This window comes from Daucus carota, chromosome 6, assembly GCF_001625215.2.
Source record: "Daucus carota subsp. sativus chromosome 6, DH1 v3.0, whole genome shotgun sequence".
Lineage (NCBI taxonomy): Eukaryota > Viridiplantae > Streptophyta > Magnoliopsida > Apiales > Apiaceae > Daucus > Daucus carota.
Window position 1 is genome coordinate 2,861,842 of NC_030386.2, and position 17,740 is coordinate 2,879,581.

The 17,740-nt window shown below is 34.1% G+C and overlaps 3 protein-coding genes across 4 annotated transcripts; 2 read left to right on the forward strand and 1 right to left on the reverse strand.

Moving 5' to 3' along the window:
• The first annotated feature begins 1,653 nt into the window (after positions 1–1,653).
• On the forward strand, positions 1,654–4,718 carry LOC135147010 (dehydrogenase/reductase SDR family member FEY-like). The gene is made up of 8 exons (XM_064079111.1): positions 1,654–1,999; positions 2,792–2,912; positions 3,094–3,211; positions 3,365–3,501; positions 3,582–3,683; positions 3,851–3,943; positions 4,048–4,120; positions 4,282–4,718. The coding sequence occupies exons 1-8, from the start codon at positions 1,779–1,781 to the stop codon at positions 4,542–4,544; spliced, it is 1,128 nt and encodes a 375-aa protein (XP_063935181.1). The 5' UTR covers positions 1,654–1,778; the 3' UTR covers positions 4,545–4,718.
• Positions 4,719–7,047: 2,329 nt separating this feature from the next.
• Positions 7,048–10,853, forward strand: LOC108225568 (kinase-interacting family protein). The gene is made up of 3 exons (XM_017400460.2): positions 7,048–7,204; positions 7,760–7,938; positions 9,709–10,853. Exons 2-3 carry the CDS (start codon positions 7,812–7,814, stop codon positions 10,572–10,574), a joined length of 993 nt encoding a protein of 330 aa, XP_017255949.1. The 5' UTR covers positions 7,048–7,204; positions 7,760–7,811; the 3' UTR covers positions 10,575–10,853.
• Positions 10,854–12,897: 2,044 nt separating this feature from the next.
• On the reverse strand, positions 12,898–17,316 carry LOC135146719 (uncharacterized). 2 transcript variants are annotated; one of them, XM_017400197.2, is made up of 6 exons: positions 16,703–17,314; positions 16,310–16,359; positions 15,912–15,999; positions 15,488–15,604; positions 13,938–14,030; positions 12,898–13,288 (listed from the first exon to the last, which is right to left on the reverse strand). In XM_017400197.2, exons 1-5 carry the CDS (start codon positions 17,135–17,137, stop codon positions 13,986–13,988), a joined length of 735 nt encoding a protein of 244 aa, XP_017255686.1. In that variant the 5' UTR covers positions 17,138–17,314; the 3' UTR covers positions 12,898–13,288; positions 13,938–13,985. The 2 variants fall into 2 exon arrangements, with proteins under 2 accessions (XP_017255686.1, XP_063936620.1); XM_064080550.1 differs by lacking the exon at positions 13,938–14,030 and having other exon boundaries at positions 16,703–17,316.
• Between the last annotated feature and the right edge of the window lie 424 nt (positions 17,317–17,740).

Genomic DNA, 17,740 nt, shown 5'->3' on the forward strand with positions numbered 1-17,740 from the left:
CGGAATGGAAATTAATCATTAGTGTAAAAGACTGGCTGACTTTTATTTATGTATTAAGTTTGCATGGCTTCTGAATCATAATTTGGATGCTGCTTTCGGTTGTTAATTTATGTCATTTTTCCTTTAATTAATTAAGCAATTTATCTTATTAATTGTATAATAAAGGAATGTTGAAAAGATTTGAATGTACCAAAAAAAATGTTTATAATTTTGCCAACGATTTTTACCAACATAACTGAAATATAAATTATTAAATTTTAATAGGTATTCTTTGGTAAAATTGGCAACGGAATTTCATTATTCTGTTGGTAAAGTTACCAACAGAATTTTTTTCTGTCGTAATAATTTCAACAATTTTATTACCAACAATTTTTTCTGTTGTAATAATTCCAACAATTTTATTCTGTTGTAATAATTCCAACAATTTTATTACAATTTTTTTCTGTTGTAATAATTCCTACAATTTTTCTGTTAACAACGAAAAATCTGTTGGTAAAATTAACAGAAGGTTAATCTGTTGGTAAATACCAATGGTTTTATCTCTGTTGACACTTTAACAACGGAAAATCCGGAGATATTGAATTTCTCTCAAAGTCAACACTTTCTTAATCGGTCGTAAAATTACCATCAGAAATACATATTCCGTTGGGAAAACTTTACCAACGAGGATATTTGTAATAGTTTTTTCTGTTGATAATTCCGTCGCAATTTTGAATTACCAACCGAATATCATTTTTACCAACAAAATATTCCTTTGGTAGTCCGGATTTCCTTGTAATGACTTGTATAAATATATTCAGTCGCATGATTTTAAAATGAGATATACTTTGTTCAAAATAAATAAAAATTAGATATACTTATATTTATACTAGATTCAAATTTGTACGAATCTTCAATTTATACTAAATAATATATTTTCTTTGTCACTCTCATTATTTTACCGTTATTATATATTGTTTGGCATACATGTAAAGTGGATATAAAACATAGTTTCATTACTTATTTTTAATTTTTTCTATAAATATTAAATTAAATTTTTGTTTAGATGAAGTATATTAAAATAATTTATAAAACTTACAGGAGTCTTAAAATACTTGTCACATCCTCGTCTCTCAAGATAAATTGCCCGGAGACAAATTGAGTGTATTTTTTGAGAAAAATTATAATTTCTCGTTATCAAAATACATTACGAAAGAAAATCAACGTTCCTAAAATCCTCGGAAAAGCTTAGAATCAAGTTTTATATATGTGTTATTTGACTGAGCTTAAAAATCCAGTTTTCGAATTTATAAGTCACTTACGTGTACTTTTTACTAAAACGTTAAACTTCCGATTTATAAATCCGAATCTAAGAAATTAAAAATGTTATTTTTAGTGATTTATTTTTATTTTCAATATGATTTTACAAAAATAAAGAAAATCACTTTAAAAGATAATTTATAATATTTTATTATTGTACTAATAATTTTGAAACCGGATAAGTAGTAAATATAATAATGATCCAAACATATAAATTAAAAATCATTTTTTTATTCTAGACACTTGTTTTTAAGTTAAACCAAGCCGCTCCATGATTACATCTGATAAAATTTAATATTCCAATGCGGCCAAATTCAGATATCTTATAATATTGAAATATAATAATAGCTCCAAAATCTTTCCGAAACTGCCACCATATGACAAATAAATGCAGCAAGAGATTTTCAAAATCCAGACTTCTCATCGACCAACCAAAGTAAAAAACACAGCAATTTTTTTTCCCAAGTGATTGAGAAAGAATGAGCATGAGAGATGAAGAAGCTTATAGCAAGATGTGGAATAAGAAGGGGTTGGGATGGATTGCATGGTTAAGAGGATGCTTTCATTTGATGCACGACATGTTGTTCCAGAGGATCATGACTAGACATCTGCACAATCCAATGCCTCTTCCTCCTCTCCATCCAGATTTCACTTGTCTTGTCACTGGTTGCACCAATGGAATTGGCCGCGAAATCGCGAGGTTCTTTGTCCATTTTAATGCTTTTTCTACTCCCTCTGGGTTTTTTTTTTTAATAATAAGATGCTTTTACTTTTAACATGGATCTTAAGGCGCGTTAATTGTTCAGTAGATTAAGGGAGTGTTTGGCTGGGGCTTAAAAGCCCAGGTTCTCGACTATAAGTCCGAAGCAATTTATTTGTACCGTTAATGTAAAAAAGCTAGAAGCACTTATAAGAAGCTGAGAATGCTAACTTTTGTTTTACGTCTTCTACTTATTTTCCAAACATTTTAATAACTTATAAGTCTTAAATTACTTCTCACTTCCACTCCATTTGTTTATTTTAATTAAGAAGTCACTTCTTTTAAACTCATCCAAACGATCCATAATACTACTCCCTCCGTCCCTCTGATTTTTTTTACGATTTTCTTTCACTATTTGGCACGCATTTGAAATTTTCTTTTTCTGTATAAAAGTTTAAACGTCAAATTTTTATTCAGAAGAATAAAGCATTCAAAATAATTTATAAAACTATGTTTTTTAGGAACATTAAAATACATGTCGAGCCCGGTCCTCCAATGTAAACAATTAAGGGGAACGGAGGGAGTATATTTTGTAAATTAATATGTTGGTCACATATTTTTATTAAAAATATCAATTTGTTTAAAACAATAATTTCATGTGCGGTCAATAGACCCAAAAGTGTGTATCATAAGTCAAAACGTGGTATAAAGAACACCAATGGGAGTATTTTTTTGAACTCGCAAATTTTGCAGGTGTACTTAGCTGATATGTGGTTTTGCTGCATCTGACAGGCAGTTAGCAGAAGCAGGGGCGCACGTTGTAATGGCAGTTCGGAATACTACAAGAGCTAATGTTCTCATCGAGAAATGGCAGTGCGACTGGTCTAAAATGAGCCTTCCTCTCAATATTGAGGTACACACTTACTGGCATAGATATTTCTGGGAAAATAATTCTTTTAGCAGGACCGTTTAGAATCCGAGATTCTCCCCTTAGCCGATGAAATTATAGAACTAATGTGTAATGTGATAGTTACTTATGAGCACAGACTCTTAAAACATTTAGTAGCAAACTCAACCAAAATTTGACATTCAAGGTGATGGAGCTTAATCTCCTCTCATTGGATTCTGTTGCGAGATTTGCTGAAGCATGGAATGCACGCTCAGTCCCTTTGCATGTGCTCATCAACAATGCCGGGATATTTTCTATTGGAGGTTGGCGTTAAGCTAATTATATTCAAAGGACTTGCATTTTTTGTAATAATTTTACTGAAATGTCAAAAATCATTAGATATTAGATACTGTGTTAGCTTGTTCTAATTTTTTTCAAGGACGTCTGTATGAATTTTTTCTACAAATCGTGTTTAGAACCTCAAAAAATTTCAAAGGACGGTTTTGAAGAGCATATGCAAGTGAATCATCTAGCGCCAGCCTTGCTTTCAATATTGCTTTTGCCATCTCTCATCAGAGGCTCTCCCAGTCGGATTGTCAACGTTAGTTCAACTGTAAGTTCAATGTTATGATCATGTGTCTGTGTTCTTTCGCTTATGTAACATTTCTAATTGTTCTTTTCCCTCTGCTGAAGATTCACCATGTTGGCTTTGTTGATCCTGAAGACATGAATGTCTCGACTGGAAAGAGAAAGTACACAAATTTAGCGGGTTACTCAGGCAGCAAACTAGCACAGGTTAAATAAAACTCTAGGGCAATAAGGTTTTGTTGTTAATTCTTACTAATTTACGAGCTGTTTAGTTCTTCTGACTGCCTGCTCCTTCTTTTTTATAACAAAGTTGTTCTAAATTTTCTATTTAAAGATTTTATGTAAAGCATGTTAGTCTGCATACGAGATTACAGGTGATGTTCAGTAGCATACTCAACAAGAAATTGCCTTCCAAGGCTGGTATAAGCGTAGTATGCGTATCTCCTGGAGTAGTTCAGACCAACTTCGTAAGTTTCTTGAAGATCTGTTCTTTTCATATGTATTTTCTAATTGGGATTTTAATTTGTGATGCCTCAGTGCCTGAGTAGTCAAAAATTTTACTACATGGCAGGCAAGGGATCTTTCCAAGATTGTTCAAATCGTGACTCGTCTGTTTCCATATTATAAGTTCAGTCCTGAAGAAGGCAAGACTTCTGAAACGTGACTTTAAATTGTACATGTTCCCCTTGCCTAATATGTTCATCGGCATTTGCCTAATACGTTCTGCTTAATTAGAAGTCACTGGTGTCAAAAAAACGACTCAGAAACCGTTACTGAAAGTTATTACTATTATTTTGGGCTGCAGGTGCTAGAAGTGCCTTGTTCGCGGCCACAGACACTCAAATTTCAGAATTCTGCAAGAAGCTGGAATCAGATGACTGGCCAGTTTGTGCTTTCATTTCTCACGAATGTCGTCCTACAAATCCTTCTGAAGAAGCGCATAATCTTGAAACCTCTTACAATGTGTGGGAGAAGACAATGGAAATGATTGGCCTTCCATCAGACACAGTGCAGAAACTTATAGAAGGGCAGCAAGTTAAATGCAGATATGGTTCTCATCAAGATTAGTGTTTTTTCCCAAATAGTTTCAATTTTTTGATAAAATTACAATTAGTGGTTTTGTGATCTAATTTTAAGGCCATTTAACATCATGCTAGACAAAAATGCAAAAGTTCAACTTGAAGAAGAGGCAGAAACTGCCTCTGTTATTTTCTGATGCAAAATTTTTAAGTACTATAGTTATTCGTTTCGAGGTTATTTCCCTGCTTTCGAGTGCGACATACTTCGTATTTTATTTATCATCCGCTTTAAAGAATGTGTAAGCAATTCAAACTACAGTGATACATTTGAATTTAAAACAAAAGCACACATCTTAAAGAAACATAGCAAAAGCCAAAAGTGATAGCAAATATTTTAAAATCTGGCATAAGTTTTGTGTTTTTCTTTTTTGCCTTTCCTGAAAGCTTAAATATTGTCAAGTATAGAGCTTCTCTGCTCACCAAGCTACCAAAAGTTTACCCATAGGACCATAGCCCAAGCCTTTTGTTGACACTGTTTTATATATTCAAATTTCAAATAAATTTGGTTCAAATTGCTCTTCTACTGATAATTTATGAAACAGATGTTTTGCTCCGGAAAAGAGATCAAAACAGGAAGAAAGTTAAAAGAAAAATTATTGATTGTCACAAGGAAAAAAGATACTCTAAAATTATTCCTTCCGTTCCATCATTCTTGACTTATATATTCTTTTACCGTTTGATCATGAAAATTACGAGACGGAGAAACTATTCCCTCCACCCCACAATACATGTTTCTTTTAAAAAAATTACGCATGTAATTAGATAATATTTTTCCCCTTGTACCTTTAATAAATGCATGTAGACTCTTATTAAACTTTTATTAATTATACAACTTTCAAGAAGGGTAAATTTGGAATAATGTCAATATATTGGCATTGAAAACTAAAAGTGAACAAGTATTATGAGACAAATTTATTCCTTAAAAGAGACATGTATCGTGAGACGGAGGGAGTAATATTTATTAAAATCTAAAAAAACGTAATTTGAAATATTCTAAGAATTTACGCATGCTTAACGTGACAACAGTAATATGTTTGGGACCTGGCCATTTATTTTTTTTACAGATTTGGTACCTTCTTCTTGAGCAATATAAGTAAATATTTCTTTTTCCAGCAGCAGACATGTCTATTCTCCAATGACCGGCTTGTCCCATTTTCAATGATACTTACTGCAGCTCTGCACTTCTGCAGCACTCTTAAATACATTTGGAACTCAGATACTAACCAAGAACTCAACATACTCATACTCCCCTCCCCACCTCCACAAAATTCTTGACGACCTCCTAAAATATAATCTCGACATATATTTTTAGACTCTCATTAAATATTTATATATAATTTATTTTTAAAATCTTTTTTTAAAATTAAAATTTAAATATTCAATTTTTTTTAAAAAGAGAAAATTTTAAAAATAAATTATACAACTATACTTTACGGCGTCGAGCTCTCCGTCCCCACCCTAAAGATCTCCGTAGGACGAATGGAGTTTTATTTAGATTATGGGACCGTTTGGCTTAGCTTAAAAGAAGCTACTTATATAGTGGGTGTTTGGCACGGGCTTATAAGCCCGGCTTCTGAATTATAAGTTAGAAGCATTTATTTGTACCGTTTGTGTAAGAAGTCAAGAAGTACTTAAAAAAAGCTACGATTACTAGCTTTTATCTCACGGCTTCTAGCCTTCTACTTATTTCCCAAACACTTTTATCACTTATAAGTCTTAACTTGCTTCTAACTTCTACTTCACTTTTTTACTTTAAGCAATAAGCACTTATTTTAAGCTCACCCAAACGGCCTCTAGTTTAAAATAAAGAAGAGAATTATAAGTGTGAAGTGAACTTAACTTATAAGTTATTAAAAGTGTTTGTATTAATTTATAAATCAATTGAGTGTTTGGTAATTTAAATTAAAAAATTTTAAAAAAAAATCAGATTATAAAAATACAAGAAACTTTATTAATAAATTAAATTTATTACGTGTTAAAAATTTAAAAACTACATAAAAAAATACAAATCACTAAAACAAGTTCAAAAAACTAGCATTTCTAACTTCCAAGTTCCAACTTCTGACTCCAAAAACCCTGAAAAAGTACTTCTGACTACTGTAACCAAACATTGTCAAATAAGATGAGGTTAACTTCTAGAAGTGAGAAGTCGGGGTTCCCAAACACCCGTTATGATTTAAAACTTTAGATCATGATATTTCAAACTCGATTAATGGGAATGAGATCATTATAAATTCTCGCGCTAAAATTATATTCCGATTACAATCGTGACATTATCAGGTTGTGATATAATAATTGAGACAACAAGAGGTTTTTATAATTCTTGCGCTAAAATTTTATGTACCATTTCATCATTTTTGAATTATATTTGACATTTTATCTTTGTCCAGTACTCTAGTTCTTGATTTTATTATTACAATTGATTATGAAATTAGTTAATTTTTTTAAAATTTTACATCCTTTTTAAGCCCCTCTCTTTTCTTAAAGCCCAGTTATGTAGAGACTGTACGACTACGTGGCAGACAATGCATACACAGATACTCTGTATTTATTACTCTCTCATCTTTTCTCGAGCTCTGCTTCACAACACTTGACTGCCCTCTTGTGGATCGGATGCTTCCTGCCCTCTGCTTCTCTACACAAACTAAGGTATGTCTTTTGCATCATGCATGAATGTTGTAAGTTGTAACACCAAATAACTCTCCTTTACCGGAGAGAGTGGGAAGGAGAGAGATTTGAGAAGAGACAGAGAGAGGGATGAGAGAGAGATTTAAGAAGAGACAGAGAGAGGGAGAGAGATGAGAGAGGTTTAAGAAGAGACAGAGAGAGGAATGAGAGAGAGATTTAAGAAGAGACAGAGAGAGAGTGAGGGAGAGAGAGATTTAAGAAGAGACAGAGAGAGGGAGAGAGATTCAAGAAGAGACGGGGAGAGGGAGAGAGATTTAAGCAGGTGGCTCAAGAAGATTTTCGCAAGCCATTTTAAAAATGCAATCTCCAAATCCACAACCATACATGCACTCATTCATCAAACCTTCAGTTTTATTCAACTTAAATGTGTTTTACTCTCTGTCTCTCTTCTTCTCTTCAAGATACCGTTTTTACTACTTGTCTCTACATGCAAATATATAAATCAGTTTGTCCACAGCTTGCCGGCACTAAACACTTGTACAAAAACTTCATCTTGTTCCATTTTTACTTGAGCAGAGCAAAGGGTTGTAGTTGTTGAAGACATTAAAGAATTCAAGAGAACATAAAGATGGTACTCAAGAAAGGCTCTGCAGCAGCTGTATTTTCTTCATCTTCTTTACACGACTTATCAAATCAATCAAGTCGCAGCTTCTTCCCAACCTCTAGACCTTCTTGGCTTCTTGTTTCTATTGCAGGTATTGGACCCCACCTCACCTACTCTCTGCTTACACTCGGATTATATATTTTTTTAAAATTAATTTTTGCGAAAAATTTAAATACTCACCGCACAAACGTTTACCGGACCATGATGTTTGTTTTATCCGGGTATTCTATTAAATCAAATTTTACACTATTAGTTTTAAATTAATTACTAATATCATATGATCATAACAAATTTATTTTGCTCCGACTTTTTCAGAATCTTGATGATTCCGTATATATCTTAGCTCGATTATTTCATAATCTTGATTCCGCACATATGTATGTTGTAAATGGGTGCATAATTTTTTTGTTCTCTGAATACATGAAATGATTTTGCATGATCATGAATCTGAGATATGAGAGGGAATGATATCCTATTTTTGTGAGCAAGATTTAAGTTTGCAGAAGGAAAAGCCAATTCAACAGAAAAGCCTGTTTGAAAATCCTTTTCATTAGTCTCTTTTTGAGTTTTTGGTGTCAGAAAAGAAGATAAAATTCCACTGTTTAAAATTTGAATTTATGCAGAGAAGTAGATTCAAAATCCCAAAACGTGTTGCAGAGGATATAATATATTCCCTTTTCTTGAAATCTCTGCCAACCCTCATATCAGATTCTTCAGGGCTTGACTTTTCTGATCTTGTGACTATAGTTTTATGATTCTGATTCTTTGCCAAATAGTACAAATTTTACAACTGCACAAGATTTCTAGGTGAAACTTTAATGGTAGGAGAGTCATTTCAGATTTAATTTCAGAATTCAGACAGGTCTTGGGTCTAATCATCCTTATTTGAAAAATAAATCAACGGTGACATAATACTCTAAGAGCATCTCCAATAGACTCTTAGAATCACTCTTAAATATAATATAAATTATTAGCTCTTAGCAATTTAGTGTACATGTACTCCAACAATGTTCTTCATATCCCTTCTTTATTTATTTTTATATTATTAAAAGTACATTGAACTCATAAAAAGACAAAAGAAAGTGGAAAGAAAGAGAATAAGTGGAACAAACTTATAATAAAATATTAGTTAAGAGCTATCTAGTGGCTCCTACAATTGAGGAGAGAGAAGAGACTCTTAAGCTTTTAAAGAGCTTGTAAGAGTCTCTTGGAGCTCAAAATTTGGCATGGCTCTTTATTTTTTAATTTAAGAGCTCAAATAAAGAGCCTATTGGAGATGCTCTAAAGAGTTTCGCTCCAAGGGCTTCATAAAGGATTTGGACATGACCCGAATCCAATTTTATCAATGTGATCTACAACATTGAAATAACTGTTACTCCCTCTGTCTCATTTAATTCTATACGTTTCTTTTTTACTGCTCGACACACACTTCAGTGCTCTTGTAAAATATAGTTCTATAACTTACTTTTAAAATTTTCTTTTTTCTGAATAAAAATATAACATTCAAACTTCTATTCAGAAAAAAAAAATCTTAAAAATAAATTGTAGAACTATATTTTACAGGAGCATTAAAATCCATGCCGCGTCCCCGTCCCCCAAAATATACAACTCAGGGGGACGGAGGGAGTAACATTTTATTGCTTTTAATAATATTTTCATATTTTTTATTTGAATGAATTTAAAAAGCAAGAAAAAATTATTGCCCCGTGCCCCTGTTTCCGTATTACCTAGTGCTTTAACATTTGCAGACTGCAGTGTAGGAGTATTTCCTTGATCATAAAGACAAAATATTGGGATTTAATATTGATAGATTAATTTTAAGTTTAAAATGTGGTTTAATTTTTACAATTTGGGATTGAAGATATGGACAAGAGAATGAAGATGGTGTGTTCGAATAGCATCAAAGAACAGAAGGCTGACAGTTTTGCAGAACAAGCTGAAACATACTATCAGAAACGCCCTCAGCTACTGTCCCTGCTTCAAGACCTCTACAATGGGTATCTCACACTGGCTGACCGTTATTGCCGAGCATTGGCTAAGCAACATCACTCTCCTAGTATGACCCCGGTCTCAGTTCATCAGAGTTCAGATGACGAAGTGTGCAGCAATGAGGTGTCGGATGCTGAGAGCTCGATTTCATTCCAAGCTCCTGTTAAGCCACATGTGGTAATGAATGATGCTGATAGCATTGTTGCTGAAGTCGTGATTAAGAATGTTGAGTATGAGATTGTGATTGATGAGATGAATGAAGAGGAGAAGCAATGGAATGAGTCTTCGAGGAAGATAGAGTTGCAGAAGAGCTTGTTGGAGGTTTTGGAGACAGAGAGGTTAGTATTGTTGAATGAGAATGCAAGGTTGGAGCATAGAGTAGAGACATTGGTGGATGAGAACAAAGCACTGGGGGAAGAGTCATATTTCATGAAGACGAAGGCTAGTGAGCTTGCACGGTGCGTGTTAAAGTTGAGGGACGATTACAAGGCAAACATGTTTAGCAGCAAGGTTGAGGATCTTCAGGCGCAAATTTATGTCTTGGAGAAGCGGAACAAAGAGTATTATGACCAGCTGGTAAAGCAAAATCAGAGTAAAAACAAGATTATGAAGGCGAAGCGCAATACCATTGTGCTAATGAAGCGTTATTCACAGAGCCCCAAGAAGGTTTCTAAGCTGTGGAAGAAGGTGAAAAACTTTGATATGCTCAAGTGTTGTTCACACTACAACAATCCTTAATTGCTAAGCAAAACGACACCTATTAGACTGCAAAATACGGGGGCAGTTCTGACATATCAAGGCGAAGAATGTTCTATTATGTTTTGCTGCAGTGCAATAGTGCTAACTGGTATATTGTTAAATATAAATATGCTGCTAATATATATATATTTACTATAATGCTATGCTTTTTCATACTTGCTAATGGCATGATTCTGAGATATGACAAGAACTGTGTTACTCAAGTTTCATAGCCGTATTATGTAAACCATGTTTGCAGATATATTGACAAATAATTAGCAAGTTTATTTATTTTACGGATATATGGTAACTTGGATCTCCCTAATGCTACAGTGCAGCAGAATGAAGCTGGCAAAATGAAATTACATAAACTGGATATGAATCTTTATTGTGAAGTCTCGTAAACTTAATATCAGTTTTTGTTGTGATGATAGACACATAATGTTCACATAAAGCTCATTTCCATAGAGCATCAACAATGCTGTGAACCCATTTTGAATATTTTAAACTTACTTTATGCCAACTAATCAAAAACTGGGTTGTAGATAAAATGTGCACAATACTGAGCCACTTTCCACATGCAATAGACCCACCTTATTAGTATTATAACATTTGAATTTGAAGACGCAACTCATATGTTGTCTCTGTAGTTACATAAAGATAGAGTTTTATATCAAACTAGCCACCGGTTACGTTAAAATATCTCAGTTGACTCACCCATCTCATCGGTAGCTCATTTGAGTCACTATAAACCAAATATATATCATTTTACCCACATCACTATTTATACCTCTTTACTTAATTATTTATCAAAAATTAACCTTTTAACTTTTTACTGCAAAACCACTTCAAGTACCTTCATAATTGCATCTAGTATTTATCAAAATAATTTGAAAATTTATAAAGCAACATAACTAGAGTGATCACTTAAATACATATTTATAACTATATATATTTTTAACTACGTAGTTATGTTATTTTAGAAAATCCCAAATTATCTTGATAAATACTAGAGACAATTATGAAAGCACTCGAAGTGGTTTTGCAGTAAAAAGTTAAACGGTTAATTTTTGATAAATGATTAAGTAAGGAGGTATGAATAGTAATGTGGGTAAAATGATATATATTTGGTTTGTAGTGGCTTAAATGAGTCGCCGATGAGATGAATGGGTCAAGTGAGATATTTTGATGTAACTGGTGGCCAATTTGATATAAAACCCCATAAAGATATTGATAAAAAATCAAAGAGCAAGCAAATGGGCTTGACCATCGTAGTGGGACTGCCCAGTTCAGGATGGTGCACTGCGCACCCGGTGCAGCGGGGCCCGGCGGTGCGGCAGCATACACACGGAGTGCGCCACCTGGCGTGTCGCCGTATTTCTTTTAACGGGATTCGTGGAGGTGCGGAATAGGGGGTGCGGGAGGGGTACTTTTGGTAAATTTTCTGGTCTCCGTCGCCGACTCACCACCATCAGCCAGCTTTCTTCTTCTGTCATCTCCATTCTTATATACAGATTTGCAGATCGTAGTCTATGTTGTGCTGGATACATGGACACGACGGCGCCGACGACACTCTCCGGAGCCGAAGCGTCGCCCGAGATAGAGAAGGAGAGAGATCGCAGGGAGAGAAAGAGAAAAGAAGAAAGAAAGGAGAAAAAGAGAAAGAAAGAGAGGGAGGGAGGGAGAGATTGACGAGGAGGACGGGGGAGATGAATAATGTAAAGTAATATATGTGAATGTGAATTAAATGAGTGTTAGACTTTACGTATCTCAATGTCTAGGAAGAAGCAAAAGTAATAGAGTAGTACTGTAGGCGATTCAGTCACATGGGCAGCCCCAGTTAAAATATTATTATTAAAAGCTGAATGAGTAGTACTGTAGGCGATTCAGTCACATGGGCAGCCCCAGTTAAAATATTATTATTAAAAGCTGAATGATTGCCACTAAAGAAGAAGTACTACTAATAAACAACCACCCTAAGGACCTTGTAAAAATAATGTTACCCGAGCAAATTTAAATAATATATGTTCAAATTAAAAATACAGTATTTTAAATGAAAGTTCTTATTAATTAACAAAATATTACATATAATACATATATAAATTAAAATATTATTTTATTTACCGTCTCCCGCCGCACCCGTATCCCCATATATTCAAAATTCACGAATTTACGTATCCCCGCACCGCGTATCCCCGCACCCGCACCCGCACCTATGCTTCCTAGACATAAAGTAAGTTTAAAATATTCAAAATGGGTTCACAGCATTGTTGATGCTCTTAGGGGCAAGGCTAATCTATGGACTTCAACATGACAGAAAGAGTGGCTAAAACCATCACATTTGATAAAATTACAACAAACTTTGACATCGAATACATTATGTCAGTATTAATCTTGTTTCTTTGTCTCCTAAAACAGATGATCCTTATTGAACTACACTATATTTGACACAAATTTACAAATGGATACACAATTGTCATGCACTGGCAGAACTATATTCACACAACTCAATGCACCACTAGCTTATAATGAGAGTGTGTGTGTGTGTGGGGGTGGGGTGGGGTGGGGGGGTGGGGGGCAGTGAAAATTATTTTGTAGATATTACCTTGCCTCCGCCTTAACTTAGTCAACTTGTACAACTGGATATTCTCATGACAAATCATCAATTTGGTTTGGAGGAAAAACAACCATCCTGGATACACACCTTAAGTATCCTGCAGAAAGAAAAAGATGATGTAGAAAAACAGATCTTAGTTCCTAGGCACACATAGCAAAAATGTGGGAATCATGATGCACATTTTTTCTAGAAATGGATCAATGTCGATATGCACATATTGTCTACTAGTGTATATGCATGTTCATGAACAGGCAACTAATACTTTGTAAAGTGAAAGAGATACGAGCTCTCCTTTCTATTAAAAATGCAAAGACATGTATAATGTGTTATTCAATTTGATGCAGAAACTAGATATGCATATATCGACAGGTCCTGGTCCCTGGCAGTTGATTGCCACCTGTTAAATAACATACAGAGTTTGAGCTGTTGGAATATCCAACACTCAGCCAGGATTATAACAAATTTTTAATATATCTAGCGATTTTAACTGCTGGACGGGTAAAATGACCCCGTCTTAAAAAGCGTTGGATGAGTACCCGTCCAGCAGTTAAAAAGCGTTGGACGTGTTAAAAAAAGAAGAAGCTATAATCCTGGAATCTGTATGTTACTTAACAGGTCCCTGGCAATCAACAGCCAGGACCAGGACCCTATATCTACATGCAACAGTGGCATTGGTGAAAATATAGTTAATCTACTGCTTTTAAAAAGATTAGCAGTACACTTAAATCTGGGATGAAAAGAAGCACCTTGTTTGCAACTATTCGCTCACAAAGCACTTCAATCAGACGGCCTACTCACTGAGTAATAATGAATTTCTCTTGAAGCTTTGCAATGCGATCCTGCATTAATATAAAATTTTAAATGATCGCGTGTTGTACTTATCCATAAGGAATGAGGTGAAGTGTAAGAGCAGAGGAAGTGAAAGGTTTCACAAGGATGTCTTCAACCTTGTCCAATTGGATTTCGATTTGATCAGAAAACTGTACTCCAGCTACATATATTTATGTGTTTAATAAAGTACACCGATATAATCCTTTCTCCACAGCATTTAAATGCCGAGACCATCCTCATTATACTAAGAGGAATATAAAGTAGTTATTCTTTAGAGCAACTCCAATAGGGGTTGTCAAGAGGTTGCCAACTCCTACATGGCATGGCAATCTTGGTTGCCAACCTATTGGAGTTGTATGATTGCCAACAAGTTGCCAAAAGTTGGCAACTTCCTCATATAGTAAAACACATATATTTTCTCAAAAGTGTATACATCTCTACCCATTTTTGTATTTTACATATTGTTATCACTTATAAATGGGATCATATTGGCAATTTTTAAAGTTGTCAACTACTGGAGTAGATTTTTTAAACAAAAGTTGTCAATAGTGAGATGGACGAGAGATGATATAAAATAATAATATATTAGATGATGTGGTAGAGGTTGGCAACTATTTTGACAACCTCTACTGGAGATGCTCTTAGTTGGCATGTTAACATCTTTAATCTTTTCACAAGAAAAAAAAAATGTTTACCTTTAAGAGTTCAACATCTGTATATACAAATTGGAGTGTAGTTCAACTAGTCGCCAAAGAGGGTATTATATCAAAGCCCCCACCGGCCACTACTCTCATAAATAAAAACTATGAAACGACTATCCGATTTTCAGGTGGACTCATTTAAGCCACTATAATCACTATATATATCACTCAGTTAAATCTTGAAAAAGTACTAATGAAAAAGTTGACAAACATATGATGTATTTGCTACAATTTTTTTATATTTCTTTGTACTCTTCGGTTCTTGTTTTCCTTTGTAATTCATGTGGCTCACACATTATCTGATGATTGGGATTCCATTAAGTTTTCAGTTATTTATTTTTCAAGATTTAACATAGTGATATATATAGTGATTCTAGTAGTTAAAAAGAATCCCTGTTGAGATCGGGTAGTCACTTGATAGTTTTTGGCGAGAACGGTGGACACTTTTATATAAGAGACCCCACCAAAAAAATGTACTCACACTATATTCAGTATTGATTTATCATTGTCTTCTTCATATACTATACAAAACTCAAAGTACACCAATTGAAAGAAAGCATATATATAGCGACACCAGTCCCCCATAACATGTAGGTCAAAGTATGTCGGGGCTTATTGTCAAAGATATATGTGCTAATTATGGAGCTCAATTTTATTATTAAATCCAGAAAGCAATGAACTTCGAGTCATCATGTGGTGGATTTAGATAATTCATGTGAATTCTCAGAGTACTACTGAGAACCTTAAAAGGTAATTAATGTTACCTTGAATGATTTGGAACGCCGAATGGAAGGATCAAGTTCTAGAGCCTTGGAATAGGACTCCTCGGCACCATCAAACTGCTCAATGGCCAAGAAAGCATCACCTTGGATGAGATATGCCTGTTTATTTAAATAATGATATTATCTTACTTGTTACATACATAAAGATTGTAAATTTAAATTCAGATGATCAATTCAATTCTGAACAAAACAAATTATCAAGCAATGACAGGGGTTAGCAAGACATGATCTTGGCATACAAACACAATATAATTTAAGAAGTGGACTAGAAAAAACTTATATAATTTTCAACCTAACTTCATAAGCAATGAGAAGATTTTCTATACCTAAATAAAAATTTGTAGATGAGAAGGCAACCTTGTATAAACAAGATTTGGTGGTTTTGAAATATTTGCCTATAGCTTACCTCGGGGTACTTGGGAGCCAAAGTCAAAGCCTCTTTAACATCTTCAATAGCATCACTTACATTACCTATTGCAATCCTTGCAATAGCCCTGAATGTAATTTGGGTATTGTTAACTATTGTTTATGCTAGAACATCGCCCAAATAAACAAGTAGGGTATAGCACATAACAATATTAATGTCAGATTCACAGAGCACAAGCCCCTTAATGGAAGTCCCAGATACAACAAAATGGATCACATGGTAATACATAAATTACTACGTTTAATAACATGACAATACACCACTTCCATGAACCTGCATATTAGGCTGTCTGACTTTTTTTATAGGAAGTTGTACGAACTCCCTTTTTTTCTTGCTAATTGTTGACACATGAACTTAATCAATTAATTCCTACAAACCTGTCCTTATAAAGAACATGTATACCTCCTTGTGGTTGAATTTCTATTGCCTGAAACAACACAGAAAATATGGCTTTGTCAGCACCTTTAACAAAAAATAAGTACATAACATAAGGAAAATACATATGAATATTCCAGTTCCTTCCTCCACATAAAAAAACCTCCATATTATTAGGGCCAAATACATGAAAAATCGTGAATTAACATAGATACAAGTTGTTACTTGACTGGTATTTTGTTAAATTCAATCGAACAAAGTCCGCTAGTCTGATGCAATGTTATTATAATAGTCATATCAAAACCTTAATGGTCTGATTCCATGTTAAGCAAACAATAACAACAAAAATTAAAGGTAGTAAGACTTAAGCATAACTTGATCAACACAAGTTATACCTGTGACAACAGAACTTCAGCCTGCGAAAAATTCGCCACCTCCATTTCCCCCTCAGCTCTCTTCTTCAACGCGAGCGCTTCCAAGCTCTTCCTCCACGACCCCAACTCACCGCCACACGTACTCGATAAAAGGGCAGCAGCCCTGGCAGGAGTACCCAAATGACTTACAAAAACAGCACCAGGCAGCATTACAGCATTGGGCCCAATGCCACATTTGCCAAGACACCCACATGACTTGATTGTTATATCAGGAGGTGCAAGATCAGTGAGCACTTGGAGGGTTTCCATGGAGCCTTTTCGACGGCAGATTCTGTTGACACAGACCCTGATTTCTTTGGGTTTCGGTGGGGGGTCTGTCTCTGAGGCACTTGCTCGAACGGCTTTGGGGTGTGGTGATGGGATGGAGGGGTGTGAAGAAATTCTGAGAAAATGCATGCTAATTCCCGCTCTTTTCGGCCAGTAATATGTTATCCTGTTGGGAATTTTGGTTTTGGAGCTTGTCTTGGCCCTAAAAGGTCTTTTTAGACATTAAAACTGAGATGCTCGAGGACGAGTGAAACTCAGTTAAGGATGAAAAAACATGGTGGCTAAATCGGGAGTAGATACTCATTGAACTGAAAATATTTAGTTTAACTTTTTTTTTGAAAATTAACCGAAATCTTTTTAATGAATCGAAATTTTTTAAGACATTTTTTCATGGTTATAGAAGTCACGAATCAGATTAATCAGAACTCAATAATTAATTAGAAGAATTAATCGAACTGAAAATCAGATATATTTAAATATCAAAAAATTGATATTTAGGTATATTATATTAGTTATTTATTAACAAATATATATTTATTATATCATAAATTTTACCACTGCTCATTTTTAATATGCTGTATTATTTTAATTCTTATAAATTATTATTTATACTTCGATTCAGAATAGATTATAAGGATTAATCGTATTTCAAAAATCGAATTATCCGGGCATATTGTATGGTATTGATCGGTTAAATCAGGAATTTTAAAATACTGCATTTGTTAAATTAAT